General features: G+C 39.7%; 1 protein-coding gene and 1 long non-coding RNA gene across 2 annotated transcripts in view; one reads left to right on the top strand and one right to left on the bottom strand.

Moving 5' to 3' along the window:
* The window catches only part of LOC122976442, a 20,722-nt gene extending 4,733 nt beyond the window's left edge, over positions 1-15,989 (bottom strand). The window contains exon 1 of the long non-coding RNA XR_006400934.1: positions 15,910-15,989. This is a non-coding gene — a long non-coding RNA (uncharacterized LOC122976442). The remainder of the gene's footprint in view (positions 1-15,909) is intronic.
* On the top strand, positions 7,971-24,761 carry obsl1a (obscurin like cytoskeletal adaptor 1a). Its single transcript, XM_044344928.1, has 25 exons — positions 7,971-8,453; positions 9,918-11,199; positions 12,667-12,936; positions 13,410-13,670; positions 14,249-14,554; positions 14,753-15,019; positions 15,124-15,399; positions 15,958-16,072; positions 16,415-16,575; positions 16,753-17,025; positions 17,126-17,401; positions 17,546-17,821; positions 18,003-18,278; positions 18,365-18,640; positions 18,735-19,004; positions 19,101-19,367; positions 19,447-19,716; positions 19,869-20,135; positions 21,274-21,540; positions 21,678-21,790; positions 21,922-22,075; positions 22,365-22,526; positions 23,455-23,559; positions 23,659-23,925; positions 24,166-24,761. Exons 2-25 carry the CDS (start codon positions 10,008-10,010, stop codon positions 24,441-24,443), a joined length of 6,645 nt encoding a protein of 2,214 aa, XP_044200863.1. The 5' UTR covers positions 7,971-8,453; positions 9,918-10,007; the 3' UTR covers positions 24,444-24,761.

Below are 24,761 nucleotides of genomic sequence, written 5' to 3'. Positions count from 1 at the left end.
AGGTGCATTTTCTCTAATTTTCCTATATTTTTTAAAATTTTGAATAATTTGCTACTTTTGTTAATTACAGTTTCAGTTGCCAATAAATGACCATGTTTGCTGTTCTCGAGCCTTTCACTGTGGTCGCTGACAAGTGGTGATAAACAGCCTTTTTTATCTGACACGGCTGGTGAATCTGGTTGTTTCCAGTAGGTTAAACCTCCATTCTGTCACCTCTGACTCTCTTTGATCAAACACACATTGCAGTGCATCGGTGGCATTATTCCACCACGTCTGCGTAGGTTCAAATGTCACTTTGACTTCCTCTGTCTAAAATAAAGCATTTTCCAAGTTTACACAGGCTCGACGGCTTTTTTTAAAGCTTTATTTTCAGAGGGAGGCACCTCTGGCCTACTGAGAATGGAGGCCGCTGAGAACACGGGAAAAAAAAGATTTTCATTTTTATTCACATAATAGAGTGGACATGGACTGAATAATGGAAATAAATCAAGTGAAAAACCATTTCTGATCTGTAATTCGGTAAAAGGCGTTTTATCTTTAACACACCAAACGTGGAAAATTAAAAATCATTCAAGCATTCTGTAATTCTGTATGTAACGAGCATGTGATTTAGTACATACGCGTACACACTCATCACATTTTCCTCTGCCATACTCACACACACACACTCGTTAGATAACGTGCCACTAATTAGAGACATAGGTTACTCAAGGTCTCAACTAACCGTATGGTCTTCACAATGAGCAGCTGTGCGAGTGTGTGTTTGTGACGAGTGTTGGAGGTATAGTTGGACGCAAGCTGCCCAGGAGCACACACACACACACACATATATTCACAAACTGCCAGATTTAGAAACATATTGCATACTTTTATCTTTTTTTTTGGCTATTTATCTTCATAATTACTACTACTACTTTTAGTAGTAGTACAAAAAAACTTAGTGATGGCACCACTTCCAAAGGAAAATGGGAGACAAAGTGAGAAAAGATGGAACACGTGAGGAAGTGAGAGTGTGAAAGAGTCAGCTGAGACTGATCAGTTGAAGTAAAGGGTCAGCGTGTGTCGGCAGATGGTTGCCAGCAGCGACCCAGTGATGTGACGGCATCTACTTTTCTTCCCACATCTGTCAGAAGGGCCCTATGCGTGCGTGTCTGTGATCGTATGTAATTTACATCCACATCTGCTGCTAAAGACCTTTGTACATTATGTAACTGCATGAGTGCAAATGTCAGTGTCCTATAAATTGCTCTCATCTCTGCTGCATTCAGGTCAGCTGACTTCCGGTGATAACGCTTTACATTATTCAATGAAAAGGCATAAAATGTCAATGAGTTGTCATCTGAGTGCAGCACCTATTAGGAGCTTTGTGAAATGTGGTACAACATGCAGATGGGACGATTAAGATAATGCCATTTATTGTGTAACTACATTTTCATTAAGTGTTTGAATGAGGATATATAGATTAAAAGTTTGGTTTCAAATACGCAGGATTTAATTAAATTTAGATTAGTGATGTAATCAATGTACATATAAGGTCAAATAAAGTACAAGGTATGAATGTTTACACAAAGTAGTAATTAAACTACTCTGTCAAGCTAAAAAAATCTATAAAAACTAAACATTAAAGTGTAAGAAATGATTATTGTGTTGTAATTAAGTACATTTACCCAAGTATTTGTATTTGGTACAATTCTGAAGTACTACTTCATGACATTACAGAAGCAAATATTGTACTTTTTACTCCACTACATTTATCTCACAACTACAGTTAATAGTCACGTTGCAGATTAAGATTTTTAAAATCTATAATGAGGACATAAAATGTGATAAAACATCATAAAAAAAATTAAACTAAAATAGTAGAAATTAGCTCCAATATTCTAATATATAATAATATATCTGTCAGGAGCTGTTTCGCCTGCATAATGTGTCGTTTTATTTCAAATATAGTACATTTTGCTGACAATATTTCTGTACTTACGCAACATTTTTAGCGCAGGACTTTTACTTGTGATGGAAGACTTTAATTTTTTTGAACTGCTATGTTTATCTAAGAACAGGAACTGATTATATTTGGGTTTTGAACTGTTGGTTGGATTTGTATACAAATTGTTTTGTATGTCTAAGGTGACGTCTATAGACCTTGAGTTCTGGGAACTTGTTATTGGCCTTCGTCACTATTTGCTGATACCTTATTAACAAAACAATTGATGGTTTAATAAAAATAATTGACTAATTGATAATGAAAGCTGCAGCCCTAATTCAATTTCTACAATAAAATGTCATACTTATCTTTCATTTTCCTAACTGTGACTCACAGATTTGTGTAATCTGATTAAATCAATAAACTGCATTTTACGTTTTGTTCTATCAACAATGACAGCTCATCTACAAGCTTGAATCCAGATTGATCCACACGGTTCTTCAAAGTGCAGCAGAGAAGATGCAGCACTCCTCTGCCCTCTATCAGCTGTGACTGTGTGTCTGTTTTTCTCATCAGGAGGCCTTTATCCTCGTTGCTCCACATCTGCTTCTGATCATGAAAAGTAATGCAATATTTATCCAATACAACATCTGACCCTCATTATTAAAACAAATACAATATTGAGCTGACTTAGGGCCAAATCCAGGATCGGAGTGTATCAGCTATACGCAACAGAACACATAATACAGGTCTGAGTTTACACACAATACAAACATGAACCGCTCAGAGCTTCAGGATAAACGCTGGTGTAGCTAACTCTCCTGCTGCGAGCTCGGAGCGACTTTTTTATTAAACGCAAACGGGAGAATAAATCTGCATTTGAATCACAAGTCCTTAACAAGCATAAAAACTCATGCAAACACGATTGAAAAGACTAGAAGATTTATCCATTTTTAAAACTAAACTGTTACCCTGCCAAACCAGTGCAGTCCCTGGGAGTGGAAACACTTCTGATGGTTGGCAGTCTCAGACATTAATATGAGAAGTGCTGACTGGAGGTCGACCATCCTGTAACCTGAAGGTCACATGTTTGATCTTCAGGAGTACAATATGTGTCGATGGTCAGAAAATCGTGCCTGCTCTGTTAGATTAAAGAATAAGTCTAGTTTTATTCAATATTTTTCTTACTGTCAACAAATCCCCTGAAAAGATAGAAAAGTTAGGCCATCTCTCAATACTTCTGGATTTTCCTAACCTGTCTGCAGCTCTCAGACCAAAGTCCATTCATTCCTACTGAAAATGTGAATCTTTAAAAACAGCTCACACATGTAGTTTATTTTTTCAGAAGTCATTTTGAGGTTCAGAGTTCATTCTTGACCTTGAAGTGAGATTAGTTTGTCAGCTGCTGTTTCCAAGGTCAAGAATGAACTCTGAACATCTATGTTTCAGCTGAGAAGTGTTCAGAAAAAAATGGCAATTTGAACATCACATATATACAGTTTTTTTGTATTTTATTTAATTTATTTGCACAGAGGTTACTATAAAATATTACATAGTAAAAAAGGTATATTAACTGTATAGGAGAGGAAGGAAGCCCAGAGGTCGATTACAAAGTCCTCCCCTTCATTTCAACAAGTCATAAAACAATAAAACATCATGTAGACAGAAAACATGTAGACTGTCAAACTCCATCTGTTGATGAATATCATGCAATATGACCAAATAGTCCTGTAGAGCTGCTAAATGGACCTTTAGGTGAGATTGTACTGTCTACTATGAAATCATTTCCTAAAGCTGGGTACTAGCTTTTAGCAAATGTTATTCAAACAGGTGTATAGTGCATTAGTTGTTGACTATTTCCAGTTGTGGATTAATACACATTTGGTGTTCTAGTGTGTGCAGCAGGAGTACAATTTTATTACATTTAGCTTTGATTTTATTGATTGTTTCATTTTTTTTTTAGCTGTCTGTTAGTGCAACTGCTATATCCTGTATCTCCACAGCTAGAAAATTTTAGGAAGACTGAACAAAGGAACTAAATTTCCAGTCAGCTATTTTATAAATATTGCTCCTATCACAATAGAAATGATTTCAGTGCCACAGTCTGCACACACATCTGCACAGTCTGCACAGAAATCACATCTAAAATTATTCCTGGTGGAGAAAAAAAATCTAATAATAATTTTTTTTGAAAAACAACTGGGGCTTGAATACATGCATGTCTCTATCTGCCTCACACACATACACACAGATGTTGTTTATATTAAAAAAAAAAAAAGCCCTCCTCCTGTCTTTCCCAGAATCCCTTGTTGTTTCTCCCAGCATGCTTGCAGGTTTCAGGGAGAAGAAGGAGGAGCTAAAATGTCAGAGGTCACCTGACAAAAATGTTTGATCTTTCTTTTCTCCTCTCTGCATGTCTCTCTATCATCTACCGCCTCTCTACCTCCCCCTTTGATTCTCAGTATACATGAACTTTTCTCTTTTAGAGCAGCGATCGAGTTGAAGATGGAGGGATAGAGTTCTGCACTGAAATGTGTACGTGCATCTCAACACACTCCTTCAAGACTCTGGGGTCATAAACCTTTACATCCTGGGACCAAAATGCTTTCACAGATTTCCTATAAGGAGTGAAACTTTCCCACATAAGATCATGATGACAAATACAACTTAAGACTTTACTTCTACAATGAGATGTTATATATTTTTTTACTAAACAATAAGGAAATTCAATTCTTCCTCAGGGACAAAGGGTCAGTCAAGTCCCTTCATGGCCAAATTATACTTTTCTGATATGATTGTCTATATTCTAGATAATTTAGACTTAAATTCATATAATTATTTTTCATGAAATGGTCCCACAGCACTCTAAAGAGTTTATAATAACTTAAATGTGGATGTCGCTTGTTTTAAATATGAGCACTAATGAACTAATGAACAACACATGAGACATAATGTGATTCTTAACTGATCACGGATGCAAATTTGTGTGGTAAACAGAGGCTTAAAGACTAAACTTGCTTTCTATATTTCCTTTTTATTCTGTTTGCGTTGACCTTTCAATTCATTGAGTATCAGGTCCAATGATTCTTCCTCTGAAAATAAATCTTTAGCTCCATCTAGTGGACAATATTGTAAGAGTGTACACATGTACATCTCGCTAAGCACCACACTTTTTCAATTTTAAGTATATTAACTATATTAGCAAAAAATGATTTTCCCTCATCTACTTCACTAAGGATATTCCTAGCATGTGCAGTGATTTCTTAGTTGTTATGTCCTATTTTTTTCTCCACAGTAAAAAATAGGCCACACAGCATCTTTGATCACTACAGTTCCATTAGGAATGTGATGAAAGATGTACCTGGGCATGTGGCACAAAAAATAAATGGAAATTTCTCTCATTTCCAGGTCTGAATCCCATTAAGTTGACATAAGCTGTTCATCATCTGGAGACGAGCTTAGAATTACAACAACCCACTATCACTACATACTGACATCTAGCTCAAAGACATGGGCTGACAGATGAAAACAACCCAGTTGATGCTGAGAGAAATCTGGGAATGCTGTCAGAATCACCGGCTTCTCATGTCAGTGTACAAGTTAAGATAAGCCCACTTTTTATAGCATTGTCTGTCATTGTCAGCGTCAACGTCTCTGCTCTAAGCATCCGTCGTTGTTTTAACCTGTAAATGACTGCAACACTCACCAATATGGATACGTTTAAAGCCACATAAGGTATCATCTGCATTAGCTTTACAAGAGTCTCAGTGGAATTAGTGTAAAGCTGGATTTATACTTCTAATTCTGTATATTTAGTTATTAATCTCACTGATTTGGACATTTGTGGAAGGAGGGATGAAAAAGATTGAATAGAAAAAAGGTTTACTTGTTTTCAAAACTGGCTTGACTGACATCCTCTTAAGATGCCTAAGGTCTCTGTCAATCCTCTTCAGCTTTTGATATTGAAACCCAATCTCAGGATAAAGAGCAACACTGTGCTTTTGATTCTTGGTGTGGTCATCACACCTAACAGCTGCTGGGATGACTGCATGGATGAGAATGTCAGAGGTACCAGCACCCTTAAATGGAGCCATTACTGTGGTGTGAGTCCTCCAAATGACTCTGCTATCTTCCAGCAAATTGTTTACCGACATGCTTTTTAGACAAGGTCAAATGTTTCCTTTTAACACCTAAAAGAAACCGACTCAATATCTGTCCATATCTTTTGAATATATTTCTTTTTAATGGGAGTTTTAGAGCACATCCGTGTTAGAGAAGGTATGTCAAGTGCAGTCCGTCACAAAGGGATCGAAACTATGCAACCTACACTGAAGGTCAAATATCTATGACGACAGTTTGCAGTGTGTGTCAGCGGCTTTGGCTGTCCGAACCACTCCACTTGAAGAGATAGCTTAGAGAGCCATTGTCTAAGAATTCAGGAAACGAGTGTCAACGCCGGATTCAAATCTGTAATGGTGAGAGGCCATTTTTAACCACATAAGTACAGGTACTTGTTGGGAGAAGCAAAAATACAAAAAAATACAAATTTTTTAGAGGTATAGGCTTAGTGTCTGTCTGTCCTTCAACCCTCATATTTAGTGATTGTAGTCATGTGGTCTGGCATGCAACTTCTACACCAGTCCAATTAACATGAAATGCACTATACATCCAGTTATGGTTATGTTACACAATGATTGGACAATTTTGAGGAAGTGTAAGTAAAGTTCAACCTTTCAGAGTTTAAATTTCAGATACAACACAACCAATTTTAATTACTGTGTTACTGTATTACTGCACTAAACAAATGCACAAACTGGTCAAATAAGACTATCAATAATTGCCACAGCCCAGTTTTGATGAATCTTGGATTCATGATCCATCCAGTCCTGCATCAAGCATAGAGTAATACATTTTTCACTTGAATACATTTTTCTATCCATTTGTAACCATTGGATTTTACAGCTGTTCAAACCTGCGCTACCAAAGCAGTTGATTTAAAGGAAGTGATACCAGCTTTTTGTTCTTTTGGCTTTATATTCTGAGGAGAGAGTTTCCTCTTAGACTGCAATAGACACAATGCAGGGCTGCATAGTAGTTGTCGGAAAACACATTAACATTGAGGGTAAGTGCCAGAGGTGGGACAAAGCCATTGTTTAGCAAGTAACAAATAAGTCTCCGGTTGTGCAACAAAGTCCTGACTCAAGTTCAAGTACTCAATAAGTCATTACTTGTCTGTCTGCTATTGTCCACTGTAAACTGTACCTTTCCTGAATTGCTGGTCATTGCGTTGCTAGTCATGAAGTCATGAGATCTGCATCCTCTAAGTAGTGCATTTGAGGGCAGGGCTGTAGCTACACTGAGTTAGTTATTTGGGCAGTAGTAGCAACCTAAGGCCCAGTTTCCCATTTACTACTTTCAAAAATCTCAACCTTGTAATCCAGTATATTGGTTTTTGAAACATTCTTAGCTGTTGGTTTTTAAGATGGACACTTTTCTAAGCAAACCAGAAAAAAAACAGCCTGCACTAGGAATACTACTATGATAACTCAAGGATAACAACATGAACATATTTTTGACCACATCCACTTCAGTAGTTGAACAAACCTAAGGTACTGTATGAAAAATGTTCTGAGTTTTTAAAATGATCTAATCTAAAATCCTGGCTATGGCCTTGTGTGTGAGGTCTACAAAAAGAGTGATTGAATCTTCAAAATGTTTTTGTCTAGATCATTGCTCCATTTTCTAGTACTGTTGTGACTCTAATTTGACCCTATTTCTGGGTAAACATGAGTCATGATTCGAGGAGCTCCAGCAGGTGGGGTGTCCTTTCTCTTCTGAGGTTTATCTGTGGATATCTGTTGAGCTGAGTGATCCATCGCAGAGCTCGGCCTCCTCTCTATCTTTAGTTGGCCAAGGTCTGTGAATGGAGAGCCTAACTTTATCTTGGCCCACTGTCATCGAAGCTGGTGGTATTTTTAGGGGGTGGCTTGCAGTGGCAGCAGCTGCAAACGCATTTAATGCCCCCCACCCCCCCTTCCAACTCTCTCTCTCTCACTCTTAAGCTGTTGGACAATGACAGTATCAGGGCTGACGAATAACCCAAGCACTCAGCTGAAAGACTGTGGTCATTTTCCTCTCTGCCACCGGCAACTTCACACCAAACCAAGGGGAACAATCAAGACATGATACCTGTGACTAGGGGCCACTGAGTGTGAATGGAAGATTTGATTTTTCTTATTGGCTTTGACTTTCGATAACCAGGGGAAAAGTCAGCTGTGACCAAGAATCAACAACAAACAGCAACCAAAGACTGGGGAAAGAAACAAGAGCTGAGGCATCTTACAGAGTTTGATTGTTGTCCAGAGCAACAGAGCGGACGTCTGCCATCTACAGGTCAAATAATAACTTAAAGAAGGGCCGCAGTCATCTGAATTAGACTGAGGAAGGCTTGAGCGTTATGAGGACATATTTTTTAAGTAAACAGCACAACAGCGTTAGAGTGCTTTAAAGAGGGGGACTCACAAGATTGGTAAGTTTAGCCTTTCCAGGGTTAAAAAACACTTCTGAAGGGTCTGGATAAAATTTGAAAAGGTTTTGAAATGTCAATTTCCTTTCTGACTTTATGTGTCTCTATTGGCACTAATATTTGATATTCAGACCTACTCAAGTAGAATAATTTCTATCCATGTGCCAACAAATGATCAATCAGTAGCTAAATCTGTTTCATGTCTTTATTGATCATGAGACTTTATCAGACATATCTGAGGTGGTACCTTAATTTCTATTTCCCAGCCAAGACATGAGATATGATCTGTCCTGTTTATAGGATGTGCATCAAATGTGAGAGCTTGGTGCGTCATATAGCAGGGACGGTTATAATTCTAGGTAGTCACAACACCAGGAGAAGAAACAAATTAGCAACATGTGAGAGACAAACAATTTTCACTGGCTCCTGCAAGATTGATTCAATATCTCTACAAGTTCAAATATCTGTATCAAGAAAGATGAACTTAGCCTCAGATACTAAATGACTTAGGTAGTTGCTGAACGTCAAAGGTGCAGACAACAAGGCAACAGTTCAGAAACAATAAAAATCCAGGATACAACTGCAGGATAAATGCACTGCAAATGCATACATTTATGGGTCAGTTTTGTCTTAATTTGTGACTGCAGGTTTGTGTGCTATGTGACACATGGTCTCTGGTATCTTTTTTTGGACAGACTACTTTATAAATACACTCTTCAATGAGTTACAGCACCAGCTGTGAGACAACCGAGAGTGGTTTACGTTTGCTCAAAACCCACTGAACTAAACTACTAAATGTGATAAACATGTTTCTAAACATGTTTACATTAGTTCTGCTTCGGTAACTGCATTGAGTATTTGGAATATTAAAACATTTCAATACACTCCTCTCTACAAATCACAAAGTAAGATTCCTGATCATAAAAGTGTCCATTTTAAAGCACATTCTAGATTATCTTTGAACATACTGTATCTAATATTTGACATGCAATCATGAAGCTTAGTGGTTCTCAAAGTGGGGTCTGGGGATCCCCAGAGGTCCTTGAAGGGGCTCCAGGGGGTTCCCAGCATAAGTAACATGATGACAGAATGTCTGACTTTTTAGGTCATGGGTTTCATACACTTTCTGTAATAAAACATCTAAAAGCAAAAATCTAGCCCTAGGTCCAATTTGTGTCAGTTCAGGGGTCCTTGACGTGAAAAACTGAAAGATTTTGAGAAAAACTGATCTAGCTCAGTTAAAATATACAGAGGACAATGTGTCACAGAGTCAAAAGAAGAAAACTACACTTCAGTCAATACAACTGATTGAATAATAGGAGTTTAGTGTTTAGATTGTGATTTTAGGCTTAAGTCCGGTCAAGACTTGTGGTTTGGGAAAGTTCTGCAAATGTAAGTTTTTGTTTGAATCTATTTTTCCATTGAAGTCAATTGCCTACTGAAATATAATTTTTCTCTTTTTCAAAGATACTTCACCAAAGACAAGAGGATTATTTCGAGAAGATCTCACATCAAAAGAAATTTTTTCATTCAAAACGGAGACAGAGTGAAATCATCATGGATATTTTTGGAGGTGCTCCTCGTGTTTTGGGCTATCCACGGCCTGTAGTGGCACAGTGTGGCACAGATGCCACATTAAGGTGCCAGATTGGTGGGGACCCTCGTCCTGATGTGATCTGGGAACGTAAAAATGTCCAGATTTTGACTGAGGGACGTTACAAGCTCTCTGAGGATGGAAAAGCATACCTGCTGACGATTACTGGAGTAACCGAGCAGGATGCTGGCCAATACATCTGCAAAGCTAGAAATAGCATAGGTGAAACCTATGCAGCAGCCTCCCTTAAAGTGGAGGGGGAGGCCCCACAACAGGAAGGAGAGCAAAAGCAATTAGGGGTCAATGGTGTGAAGCAACCAGTGAAAGAAAATGGAGAATTAGAGGAACACCTGAATGGCTACTGTACAATGCAAAATGGTGAACACAGCAAAGAGAATGGAGAAGTTCTGAATGGAGAGCACAAGTGGAACAGTAAGTTTAGTGAAAAACACGAAGAGGTTGATTTCACGTCTGATGATAGACCAAGATTCCTCATCAAGCCCCTCTCACTGCGTGTGGACAGAGGCGAAGACGCCGCCTTCTCCTGCAAAATCTGGGGCACGCCTCTGCCTGAGGTGGTATGGGAAAAAGACGGCAAGAAGCTGAACGACATCTTTGAGAGCTCCCACTTTAGTGTGAACAATCAAGACGGTGGCTGGTTCCAGCTCAAGATCTACAGGACGCGTATGCCAGACAAAGGTGTTTATACCTGCAAGGCCGTCAACTGCAATGGTGAGGCCTTGGCTGGCGCTGTCCTTCTTGTCGAGCCGGTACCTGAGCGAGCAGAGAATAAAATGTCCTCAAATAGTCGCACTAACAGCCAGAGTTCACCAAGGACCAGAAGTGGGAGGTTCTTGTCAAGGGTCACAGAGGAGCCACATGTCAGTGCATCTAAAGTCAAGAAGTTTGCAGTGGCAGAGGGGAAACACGCCAAGTTTCGCTGCTTGGTGACGGGGAAGCCAAAACCAGAGATCATCTGGAAGAAAGATGGGGTGCCCCTAGATCCCGGGAGGCGTCATTTGATATTTGAGGACAGAGAGGGTTACTACACGCTGAAGGTTCTGTACTGTAAGGTGCAAGATACAGGGCTGTATGTGTGTGCTGCATCAAATGCTCTTGGAAACACCCTCAGTGCTGTTCATCTGACCGTCAAAAGTAAGAGATACTTCCATGTTTGTACTAAATCTGCTTTTCCTGCAATCCTAACTGAACAAAACAGAGATTTCTACTCATTTCTACATAATGTCACTTAAATCAGCAATACTGAGAAAATAGATTATGCCATTCAAGAATAAATACGTATGGTGGCTTGATTTTAAAACTAGCAATTATTTTGTGATGGTTTTCCATTTTCTCCAAATGCTAATTATCTTGTTTTGAAATGGGACTCTTTCTAGACTATACAGGCGACCCATTCAGGGTGTAACCCACATCTGGCCTCCTCAGCCTCCTGCTACTTTGAACAGCATAAACTGATACAGAAATAGATTGCTGGATGGATAGAAAACCAATACCAATGTAATTAACAACGCAAAATTACTATTAAACTATGGTTAAAACTACTGAAAGTGTCTTTAAACATCTCAAAACCTCACATTTACAGAAGAAAGATACTGAGAGAAAGCCATATTCTTAATCATGCCAAACAAGAGTGAATGAAGCAAATAACTAATAACACAATATGAAAATGTGCTTTGGAAAGCTTTTTCATGATGTGACAATAACAGTGACTTTAAAGAGATTCTGTGCTAGTTTCACTCTTCACTCATTCTAAGTGAATTTTTAAAGAAACAGCTGCAGACGATCCAAAATGAATGAGTCATTGCGTCTCTGATGCATATCTCCACACAGAGAAAACATTAGGTCATAAGCTGCACATGTCAAGGCTAATTGCATTTTGTTAAAATGCATGGCATCACTTTTTAAAGTGGTTAATTATTTTGTCCTAATCCCTTCATAATGGGCAGATAATTCTCTGGGTCACATAACTTTTCATATGCATAGTCCTGCAGTGTGTCAGCTGCTTCTATCAGACATGTCAGTGCAGTCGCGGGTCAACACGCCAGTCCTTAATATACAGATGATAATCAGTGGCATAACAGCAACATAGCTTTGCTTAAAATGGCTCTTTTGGGATGAAAGATTCATGTAAATACAAAGCTTTTGATAGAAAATAAATGTGTAACCTGAAACTAAACTTTAAGTGTTTTGGAGATTAGTTAGTGATTATTTCATTATTCACAAATTTCATTTTTTTTTTAAAGGTGACTCATTATTTTCAAAACTTTTTTAACACTTTCCAGTCTTTTCCTTTTTGCGGAGGGACTATTGCCTGGGCAATGAACTTAAGTCAAATTGCCATAGTAACGTAGTCTTCATCAAAAATATTGTAGTAAAAGCTTAAGTCAAGAAAAATCACTCACTAAGTTAATTAAATTTACTATTACCACTGCAAAATAGCTTCTTTGTGTTTTCATAATTCTATACATTTTTGCACTCATTCAATCAATCAATCAATTGCATAGTAAAATAAGAATAAACCAACCCAAATTTACAACTCTCCCATACTTTTTGTTGAGTGAAAACATGCAGACTTTAATATAAATTTCCATTGTTCTTCAGGCCTATCTGTGCGGTTCAGGCGTCCATTAAAAGACGTGGAAGTGAGGGAGAGGGACGTTGCTGTGCTGGAGTGTGAGGTTCCTGATGAGTCGGTCCCGACTGCCTGGTACCTGGAGGACCAGAGGCTGATGCCCAGCAGTAAATATGGGATGGAGCAGAAGGGCACAAGGCGAAGACTCACCATCCATGATGTTGGGACAGATGACGATGGAGTGTATCTCTGTGAGATGCCAGATGGAGCAAAGAGCATTGCAGAGATATCAGTTAAAGGTATGCAGTCATTTACAATATGCAATGTGTAGTTGCTTCACTAAAATTACTCAAATTTTTGCATGTGTAACAGGGATAAAGACCATCACTAAAACACACTCTAACTAAAGATGCCATAATCACATTTTTGCATCTAAATACTAAAATTTCTTCTAAAAAAGAAGCAAAGAAAACTGGACTCATCAACAAAGGTTAAACCTGCATCATCTAAACTTCTACCACTTAAATGGTGCTATGTTAAAGAACCTCTGGGTAACTAAATCCTTTAAAATTTCAAATTGAAAATGCTTGTTACTTGGGGACCAGCAAAAAGAGAAACTGACTCTTCAACAGAGAAATGTATCCGCTTGATGTAAAAGTGTAAATCTACGATGTAGAGGAACTGAATAGAGAGTAAAAGAGGAACAGCAAGTTTAGAAAAAAAACCTGCTGTACAATACAAATTCTAAAAAAGTAATTTTTTGTACTCACAGGTACTATTGTTCGTAAACTTCCCCGGAAGCTGGAGGTCCTAGAGGGTGAGAATGCTGCGTTCTGTGTGGAGGTGGAGGATGACGAAATGGAGGTCCACTGGTTCAAAGATGGTTTGAAGTTGCATGAGACTCATCAGACGATCCTTAAGTCTTTTGGCAAAACTCATATTCTGGTCTTTGTCAATGTGGCCTACCAAGACTCGGGGGTAGTGACCTTTGTCACAGGGAGATCCAAGACCTCATCACGTCTCAAGGTCAAAGGTACGTTTAGGTTGGGTTGATGTCTTGTGTATGTTTGTTTCACAGTTTTCAGGATTGTTTTGCAAAGGATTATGAGGTTGTTGTTCTCTCTGAGATAAAATGAGTTGGAAATGTTCAAATGCAGACAGTTTAAGTACAATAACATCCACTGAATTCTTTTCATTCATAATAATTTTTAACCATATAGCATTTCATATTCTAGACCTTCAGAACAATCAATTGTTGTTTTGCATTGCCTCTCTGACATTTTGACTTGCAAATGTTGTTATATATTTAAATATATAACACAAGGAAATAGCTATGACAATGATAATTACCCTCTTAAGCTGAAGGCATGCTGATCTTACGCTCTACTTCTAAATCCATTGGTCCAGCCAGTGCAATAGACAAAAACAATGGTTGTTTTGGAGATTTAAATTGGGGACTGTATGGTAGGGTTTGGTTCTGATAGCTGGCTTCATTTTTAATTAAGTTAAAAGTTTGTAAAATAACCTTAAAATTCAGGGTCTAATGTATATCTTTTTAAATCAAACCTTTTCTTTACTAATTCAACATCCTCCATCTTTCTCCCCATTTAGCCACAAGACATTGCCCTCCTATCTGTCCTGTTGGAGTCAAAATGGATGTAGATCGCCCTAACAGTGTTCTCCTCAACTGGGTTCCTGCCCCGAACAGCCAGACCACCACCCGCTCCATCTTTGTGGTGGAGAGACAGGAAGTGGGCTCGCAGGAGTGGCAGAAGTGTTTCACAACGGAGACCTCCACCTCAGCTGAGGTCACTGGTGACAGCGTGCTGTGTGAGGGTGACTACCGCTTCCGTGTCTGTTGCATCAACAAATATGGGCGAAGCGGCCATGTGGAGTTTCCAAAAGTTGTCCATCTGGGTAGGTAAACTGAAAACTCTTTCTTGATAGATACAGTATCTCAAACTACTTGAGATTTGTATCTCAAGTGGCTTTAGGTTTTTTCAGAGTACAGTAACAAATCCAATTCAATGGCAACCTACAAATGTATGACATACTTCAGAAAATGGACTATGCTATTTTTTGATAACTTCTAGTTCTGTCTTTTTCTATTTTTAGTTCCTGGGCCAAAAATTCGCAATCGCCTCCAAGGCTGTGAGGTCATGGAGGGAGAGGATGCTCGCTTTTCCATTGAACTGTCTGCCTCAATGGTTGGAACCTGGTTTCTGAATAGCGCTCAACTGCAACATGGTGGACGATACTCGATACAACAGTCCCAAACAAAGCACTCATTGGTTATCCATGAAACTCGTGCTATAGAGGACACAGCAGAGGTCACATTCATAGCCAATGGAGTCCGGGATTCAGCAGTTCTCAATGTTAAACGTAAGTGTAAATATCTGGTAAAAATATGTAAATTCTGCAAAATTTAGTATGTTATAAAGTATTAATGTTGAGTTTGTTTGATTTACGTGCTCATGTCTTTACAGCTGCTGTGGTGAAGTTCAGCCCTTTGCCAGAGTTAGACACCAGGAAGAGGGTGGAGACTGGTGACGCCATTGTGCTCTACTGTGAAGTCTCCCATCCTTTTGCTCAAGTATCCTGGTTTAAAGATGGTGAGGAACTCCAGGTGACCGATGGCCTCAACATCCAGTCAGATGGGAACATGAGGAGGATTGTGATCCACTCAGCTGAGCAGTCTCACTCTGGAGTTTATACATGTGAAACTTCAGGGGACGTCATCAAATTCAACGTGGACGTTGCAGGTAAAAGGTTTTTGAAAAGCTGATGAATTTCTGGTCTTTGCATGTATTTAAGAACCCAGTTGTTCATTCATATATGTAACTATATAAAATATATGTAACTATATAAAATACATAATTCAATTTAGACAAATTAATTCATTATTTTTGTTGATTCAAAGAAATATATCGACTTTTTAAAAATTATTATTTAATTCTTCATCCATTAAAATGCTACACTTTTGCTATTTCCAACTTCTGAAATGTCCTCTTCTCATTTTTACATATTAGAAATTTAATAAGCCATATTAATCTTTTCAAAAAAATGTCTAGACTAAACAATAAATATATTAATTAAAAAAATACATTAATCAACATGAAAATAACCACCAGTTGTAGCCCTAATTGATATGTACTTGACCTACCAACACAGTAAAACAAAACCTTCTTAGTTTCAAGGTTCTTCAAGTTTGGTTTTTATGGTTTAACCAAATTGTACTGAGAGTATTTCTAGCTAAGTTCATCCTGCAGTACCTGGTTTTCCAGCTGCTGACATTCGTCCTCTTTCCTCTGTTTTTCCAGGTCCTCCTGTGGATTTCACTCCAGCACCTGAGGAAGAGCTCCATAAGAGCAGCATGGAGTTCGACCCTGTTGTGCTGGTCTGCCACGTCTCCAGAGAGGATGCTGAAGTTGTGTGGTAAGGAGTAAAGTCCTGTTCAAGAAATGAATAAAAAAATTATCTTCTGCTTTTATATGTGCTCTGTTTTCAAACTCTATTTTTTAATTATTATGTATTAAGTGTTCTGTGAAGTGTTGTTTTTCCACATATAGTATCACTGATCTTTGCATTCACAGCCTTGAAAATGGTAAATTACTAAAGAAATCAATATATATATATATTCATTTGAGTTATTAGCTACTGAATTAAACTTTGTGTTTTGGTAAGAAACTCATAAAATCTTAAAATAGTTATTGTATTAAGTGTTATTCAATACCCTGTCTTTTTACAGTTGTCTGTGTCTGATTTGGTGTGTCCCAGGTATAAGGACGGCTGTGAGATCCAGCCCAGTGACAACATCACTCTGCAGGCAGAGGGAACCATGAGGAGGCTGATCATCCGTTCTGCAGAAACCTCAGATGCTGGCAGCTATACCTGCCAAGCAGGAAACAACAGCATGGAGTTCAACGTCAATGTCAGAGGTACATTACAAAGACCTGGCCCTAATAGTTTAATAGTGGAGAAAACACACCTTTCTTGTAGAAGAATTACAAAAAGACATGCAGGAATTAATTATTAATCCTAAAATGTCATAACTTTCTTGTTTATAATAGAAGTATGAATTGACCTCACTGTACTTCCTACAACTACAAACACAGAGCCCCCAGTGATGATCGTAGACCCTAAGGACGATATTGCGATGGAGAGCTACGTCTCAGAGGAGATCCACCTACAGTGTGAGTTATCGCGCTCCAGCGGTAAGGTGCGGTGGTCCAAAGATGGCCAAGAGGTGGAGGAGAGCAACAATGTCCAGCTGATATCTGAGGGTCCTTACAGGAGGCTGACCATCCTCTGTGGCACGGTGGAAGATAGTGGAGAGTATGTCTGCGAAACAGACGGAGACTCTGTCTTCTTCCAGCTTATTGTCACAGGTAAGGCTGAAATTTCCTTTTGCATGCACATCTGATTATATTGATATGTCTAATACAAATGTGTGGAAGGTTACATTTAAATATCCACTTTCTGCACCAGAGCCACTGGTACGAATAATTCACCCCAGTGAATCAGAGATTGAGCTGACGCATTTGGCCTCTACGAGGCTGGAGCTCAGCTGTGAGATCTCCCAGTTGGATGCCCAAGTCAAGTGGTTTAGAGACGGCCTGGAGGTGGAGGAGGGCCCTAACCTAATCCTGGAGGTGGATGAGGCCCAACGCCGGCTGGTTATACCCATGACCACTGTGGATGACACAGGGGAGTATGTATGTGATACTGAAGATGACTCAGTTGCCTTCTTGGTGACTATTACTGGTAAGAATGTATTATATGAGGGTAACCATTTAGCATAGTGATAAACAAATACTCAATAAATGTATAGAATTTTGATATGACTTCTATCATTTGTGAATCTTTCCTCTTTTCTTTTTAATGACTTTATTCTTCCTTTTCATTCAGAGCCACCAGTGGCACTTACTCGCCCCCAAAACATGATTGATAAACTGGAGAGTTTTGCTGGAAAGCCAATTGTGCTGGAGATCGAGGTGTCTCGGCCCAATGCAGAAGTGAGTTGGTGGCTAAATGGCGAAGAAATAGAGGAGAGTAGTAATGTGATCTTCACAGAGGATGGGTTAATCCGGCGTCTGACCATCCACTCGCCTTCTCCAGCGGATTCTGGGAAATATACCTGTGATGCTGTTGATGACAAAATTGATTTCCAGGTCAAAGTTTCAGGTAAGAGGCAATTGTCAGTGGTCAATGTGAAGATGATTTGTGGCCCAAAAGGCAATCAATCAATGTTATTGTATGATTACAGTTATCAACATACATGTCAGTCACCAACAATCACATGTTGACACTATTTTAAAAACCACCATATCATATTAATTGTCAATATGTAATTCTGCATCCTTAGAGCCTCCAGTGAAGATCTTAAGAAAGTCAGAGATGAAAACAAATCTTAAGTCTCTGATTTCTGATGACATTGTGCTGGAGTGTGAGCTCTCCAGAGCAAATGCAATCAGCAAATGGTATAAGGATGGCTGTCTTATTGAGGATGACGAAAGGTACTGCGAGGAAGAGGAGGGCACTTATCGCTCACTCGTCATTCTCAATGCTGAATTTGGAGACTCTGGAGAGTACTTCCTGGATGTTGAAGATGACAATATCACCTTCCAGGTTACCGTAGAGGGTAAATTTAATTTAAACTTTTGTATTAATTTAGTGAACTGGTTAAAAAAAATGTGTCTTAAATAAAATTCCCTCTTTTGGCCTTAGAGCCTCCAGTGACCATTGTGGGCAACTCAAACGACGCAGACTATCAGGAGATGATGGCAGGAGATGACCTGATCCTGGCCTGTGAGGTGTCCCGTGCCAGTGCCCCTGTCCAGTGGTACTGCAATGACAGGCTGCTCACCAATGACTCCCGTACCGACATTGAGTGCTATGGCACTCTGAGGAAAATTATCATCTCAAATGTCCAGCCTTCAGATTCCGGGAAGTACATTTGTGATGCTGTGGATGACAAGATGATTAGCGTTGTCAGGATTCAAGGTACGAACCTCGGGTGGAGGTTAAGTCTTTGCACATTGCAAATTTGATTATGAACCTGACCTAATATTTGCCTCTTTGTCCATTTTCATGAAAGAGACTCCAGTTACATTTATAAACAAGGAGGATGACATTGTTGTAACTGGTTATGAAGCAGAGAGCGTGACCTTGACAAGCTTTGTGTCCAAGGAAAATGCTCTGGTACGCTGGCTCAAAGATTGGACGCCTGTTGAAGGAGAGCGCTACCTACAGCTCATGGAAGGTCATCAGCGTACCCTCACCATTGAACCTCTGAGGCGCTCTGATGCTGGCGAGTACACCTGTGATGTCAACACGGACCAGATTCACTTCAGCCTGCTGGTGAAAGGTTAAAATTTTTGTTTCATCTTGTCATCCGACAACATTGTAGAAAATCTCAGTTTGGTTTAAAAAGTCATATTAACTTTGAACTTCTGTATCACAGAAATGAGAATCAAGTTTACAAGACCGCTGCAAGACACTGTGGCCCATGCTGATGGTATGGTGACCATTCGCTGTGAGGTGTGCAAGCCAAAAGCAGACGTCCAGTGGCTCAGGAATGGCATTGAGGTGGTTCCAAGCAGGAGGTTCTCCATTCGGGCGGATGGAGTAGAGCGAAGCTTGACCATTCACCGTTTAACAAGAGAGGATGCTGGGGAGTATGCCTGCGAGTCCAAAGATGACAGGACCGTGGCAACACTTAGGGTGGAGAGTAAGTATACTTGGACTCTGTTTTCTTGTCATTTCTCACATGAGGTAGGAGGTTCATAAACTTCCTTCTGTTTCCTCAGTGCCTCGGGTGGTGGAGTTCCTCACTGAGCTCTACAACACCACTGTGCTTGAAGGAGAAGATGCCACCTTCAAGTGTGTGGTTTCTCCCGAGGATGTCCAGTTAGTCTGGCTCATGGACAATGAGGTCATCACCCTCGGCGACCGTTTCCAGGCGACCCAGAATGGCCTGTGCCACACCCTGGTGATCAAGAAGTGCCAGATGTTGGACTGCTCCAAAATCACAGCTGAGGTTGAAGGAAAAATGAGCAAGGCCAGTCTCAAAGTTCAGGGTAAGACCATTTTTTAAGGACAAAAGTAAGGATATAGTGTCAAAAACTTCTGTGCATTACCATTTACTGTCTAAAACATATTTCATTTTTTGTTTAAGTAAAACCAGCAGTGCATTGTGAACTTTATTTCTGTCTCTCCCCTTTATGATCAGAGGCTCAGGTCTTGTTTACAAAGAAAACGGAGGCTGTCATGGCAGAAGAGTTTGGCGATGCCACCTTGGAGACTGAGATCAGTCTTGAGACAGGCGAGGTCCAATGGATAAGGCAAGGGATCGTCATCCAAGCTGGTCCCCGACACACGCTGGCTCAGAACGGGTGTAAACGCAGTCTGACCATCAACAATCTGACTCTGTCGGATCGGGGAACCTACCGCTGTGAGACTCTGCATGACAGGACACAGGTCAAGCTCAATGTAGAACGTAAGTGGTCCAAACTGGGGCATAGATGATTATATTGCCAGAGATTTCTAGAAATGAACAGGTTGAAGCCTCCCCTACTTTTTCTAACTCATATCGTTGCACATTTACCGCCAAAGACATCCCATTATCTCCTTCTACTGTACATTACATCCCTCTGTAATATTATATAAAGACACATTTTCAGGAAAGAAAAAAGAATGTGTAGCTGTTCTCAGACCTTAACCAAACACTTCAAGTCAGACTGAAATTGTTCACTTCATGAGAAGTTATGTTAAGTCAAAAAATGCCCATCACAGGTTCCAAGAGCCCAAAAGGATACCTTCACTTTACTCATTTTGTCTGACCAACAGTTTGAAACCCAAAGATCTTATGATAAAAAATCATATAAAAAGAGAAAATCAGAAATTTCTTAAATAATTTTTCTGTGGTCAACAAAGTTGACAAAAATGACTCACCCTTTTCTGCCAAATACTGTTGGAATACTAATACTACTAATATTAAGGTATATTGCACTATATACCAGAAGGGAGATTTCTCTCCAAACAGGAGAAGTAGAGTATAATAAGTAGAAAGCATTCAGCCAATGTAGTGCACCACTTTGTAACTGAAATCTCATCTAACTGTCTACTCCTAACAATGCATTTTGATGCTGTTTGTACTAAATGGGTGGCTGGTTCACAATCTTGAATCGACTCAATCCACTCTTCTAACCTGCTAAAACACAGTACATATTGTAAGTGCTTTTCACAGTAAGTCACAGTTAAAAAAGATGCTAAGAATAGCAGGCTAGATCTGTTCGGTAAGTGAGAAAAGGTTTTTGAAACACAGCCATGCTGTTATACAATAGTGTACTGAGTGACGCTATGATAATAGACCTTGGTGTCATTTTTGTCGTGTGTTAAACTTAGCTGGGACTATATTTGAACCACCTTTTGTTGCCCTTGAAACACAGTCTTTTTGCAATGTACAGTGAATGTGTTAGCTAGGCCTTATAGCTGTGTGATATTTGAAATAATTCCTATCAGGTATCTTTTCTGTTGTTATTTCATCCCAATACATTTCTAAAAAGTACATTATCTTATGTTTTTACAAAACACAACTCTCACCACACTACTCTCCCTCATCTCATCCAATCTAGCCCGTAAAATCTCCATTCGTAAAGGCCTAACTGACCAAGAAACCTTTGAACGAGAAACTGCATCCTTTGAGGTGCAGCTATCCCACACCGACGTGGAGGGCATTTGGCAGAAGGACGGCATCAGGGTGAAACCAAACAACCAGTGGCGGGTGAGCACCAATGGGCTAGTCCATGGCCTAACCCTGTCCAACCTCACCTTGGAGGACACGGGGACCATTGTCTTCTCAGCTGAAGGGGTGCGAACGACTGCCAGGCTCACAGTCAAAGGTAACTATCAGCCTATGGGAGCCATTTCCTTATTTAGGAACATTGTGTGGACAGACAGAGAAAATTAACCATATAATTGATTAATTACGTTTTTGCTTTGATGGGTCACTGACTGATTGGATTGAATAAATTGACAGAGACACCAGTTACTATCCTGAGAGCACTGGCTGATGTCCGTGTAGAGGAAGAATTTCCCGCCACTCTGGAGTGTGAATTCTCCAGACAAAACGTTGAAGTGAGATGGTTCAAGGTAAAACACACCTATAAATAGTTTTCCTCTTGACTGTATGTTTGCTGACAGTAGAAAAATGCAACAGATTGGATAGTTTTAAACTGGTAAAGCATGAGGAATACCTCTGTCCATTTCCTTCTGTGAATCAGAGCGGGACAGAGCTGAAGCCGGGGAAGAACTGTCGGATCTACTCCATGGGCCGGAAGCGGTTCTGTCAGATCCTACAGTGCTCAAGGGCTGACTCTGGCACCTACACATGTGACACAGGGGAAATCAACACTTCCTGTTCACTGGAGGTTTATGGTAAGTGTCTGAACACAAGCTGCCATAACACATATCCAATGAAAACTTAAAAAACAACTTAACATGAAAATTGAAATTTCTGCCTATATTAATAATTTCAGGGCTCATTTAAGTTGCACATTAAATTGTGTGCAGCCATTGAAGTAGCTTATACAATGTCTCCACCTAGAGGTGAAAAGGAGGTGGTGTATTAAAAAAAAATATGTCAACAAATCTTGAATGACAGTGATGATGTTTATATTTCTAGCCTCCGATATCCCTGATCTAAATTTATTTACTGATCTCACAGAGCATGAGTTGACAATTGTGCAGGATCTGGAAGACCTTTATATCCAGGAGGACCAGAATGCTGTCTTCATGTGTGAGGTTTCTCTAGAGGACGTGGCTGGGGAATGGTACAAGGACGGCCACAGGATCCGGCCCACCAGCACCATCAAGACCCGCACTGAAGGTCAGAGAAGGAGGGGGTTGAAACTTGATGGGACTGAATGATTTTGATATGATTGAGAAATTAATTCCCCAAATTAATTTTATCACTTACACATCATTAGGCTGAGTAACAAATGTACCAAAGGTGTGAAAACATAAAGCACATCTGTGATGTTGAATATCTAGAGCTGGTAGGGACAATAGTATAACCACCAGTGAGACTACAAATTTCCATATAAAAGTGTGGATTCTGGTTGATTAATCTCAACTTTTCTAATTTGTATATTTATGAATTTACAATCAGAAGAACAACACACAAACATTTCAGCAAATGCCTTCTGTCAGTGTGTAAACTCAGCGACTGTCACAGTCCAACCTCCTTTTAAAACAGCAGGTGGAATCAGGTGCAAACAATTAAAACTAAATGAGGGTGATTTCAAAGAAAAAGGTGTGGCAATAAACCAATAAGATCTGAATCACCTATCAACAGAGAAATAATGATGATAATAAATATCAAGTTGGTAACAGTAACAGTTGATAAACATGAAAATATGAATTCAAATATAAATCAGTTCACACAGATGCTAAACTAGTGACACTAGCCTGTAGGAGGACCTTTGATGGGCAGATAGGGCAATGTAAGGCCTGGGGAGGAGGAGAGAGCCAAGACAGAGACTGAATAAAGAGAAAGATAATATAGACATGGGTAACAAATTAAAGGAAGTGTCTAAGTGAGGTGTTAGGGACCAATAACAAGCCACTTTTGATAGATTCTCCAAGTCTCTGAAACTCCATTGGATGGATAAAAACCATTCTTCCAAAAAATATTGCCTCATTTGGTTCATTAAGCCATTAAGTGTCCTCTTGTACACTGCTGGGCAGCATCTGCATTTTTTATGTGGGTATTTATTTTTTCTTCTGTAAGAATCAAAATCATGAATCTCTTTCAGGGACCAAACACTTCCTGTTGATGTGTAGCGTCAAAGCTGAAGATGCTGGAGAAATACGCTTTGTAGCCAGAGATGTTGAATCTACAGCTTACCTCGAGGTAGAGGGTAAGTCTGTATTTACCCCTATAATATCCAACTTGCTGCTTTTCTTTGCGCATGTTTACAGCTTAAAAATGTTCTGTACAAAATCTCAAAACTTTTCAGAACTCCCAGTTTCCATTGTTAAACCCCTGCGAGACCGAACTGCCCTGGAGAAACACCGGGTGATCCTTGAATGCACTGTCTCCTCGGCCCGCTCCGACGCCACTTGGTACAAGGGCAGGGAGGAGCTGGTTCCCTCCGATCGAGTGGAGATCCTGGTCGACGGTTGCTGCCATAAACTGGTGATACAGCAGGTGGCTGTGGAGGATGAGGGCACCTACAGCATTGAGGTTGGGGAGCACACATGCAAGGCCAAACTCATGGTGGAAGGTAAGTTGAGTGGAGAGCAATTTTAAGGAATTTGTCAAATGTCATTGAAGGAGGCACTCGTCATCTTTACTCCTCAAGTTTACAGAATTACCATCTATGGTTGGGTGTGATTGTTTTTATTATCAATACTGATGGGTAAAAAAAGAGTTGGTGTTTCCTGGTTTTCTAAAACTTGCTCCCCCAAGTCAAAATACTTATTGTCTTACTGTATAACACTTCTTTTCCTCTGTGCTGCTGCAGCCCAGTCCCTCACGATGGTCAGTGAGCTGGAGGACGTGGAGGTGATGGAGACTGAACCGGCGTCTTTCCAGTGTGAGATGTCTGTTGCCATAAACAAACCTCCAGTTTGGACTTTGAATGGAGAAACCCTTCAGCCGAGCCCCTCTGTCCGCATGGAAAACCACGGGACGGTCTACAAACTCACCCTGAAAAACACCAGTGTGGACATGAGCGGGGTGGTGAAATTTACCATGGGCAAGGCCAAGAGCAGCGCCACGCTCAGTGTTGTGGAAAACTAAAAGGATGAAAGAGAAAAGCAAGTGACTCTGAGAGAAAGAAAGTGAGGAGATTGACTGAAAAGTGGGAATTGCTCAGGTCCCCTTTTACACAACATCTCCAGTATTTGTGTTTGGATGGCCTGCACTTGAGGGTTCAGAAGAAGTGAGATAGACTGAATATTTTAAGCCTGAGGCATGTTATGTCAGTCCAGTTATTCCTTTTTTTTTTACAGTGTAGATGATATTTATTTCCCTAATACAGATGTCTGGTTGACTTTACATTCTTGTATACTGATTAAAACCCACCAAAAAATAAAACAGAGTAAAAGTGGTTAATTA

The sequence above is a fragment of the Thunnus albacares genome, chromosome 24 (genome assembly GCF_914725855.1).
Source record: "Thunnus albacares chromosome 24, fThuAlb1.1, whole genome shotgun sequence".
Taxonomy (NCBI): Eukaryota; Metazoa; Chordata; class Actinopteri; order Scombriformes; family Scombridae; genus Thunnus; species Thunnus albacares.
The sequence above is the reverse complement of the archived record's forward strand: the minus strand, read 5'-3'. Positions and strand labels throughout refer to the sequence as shown.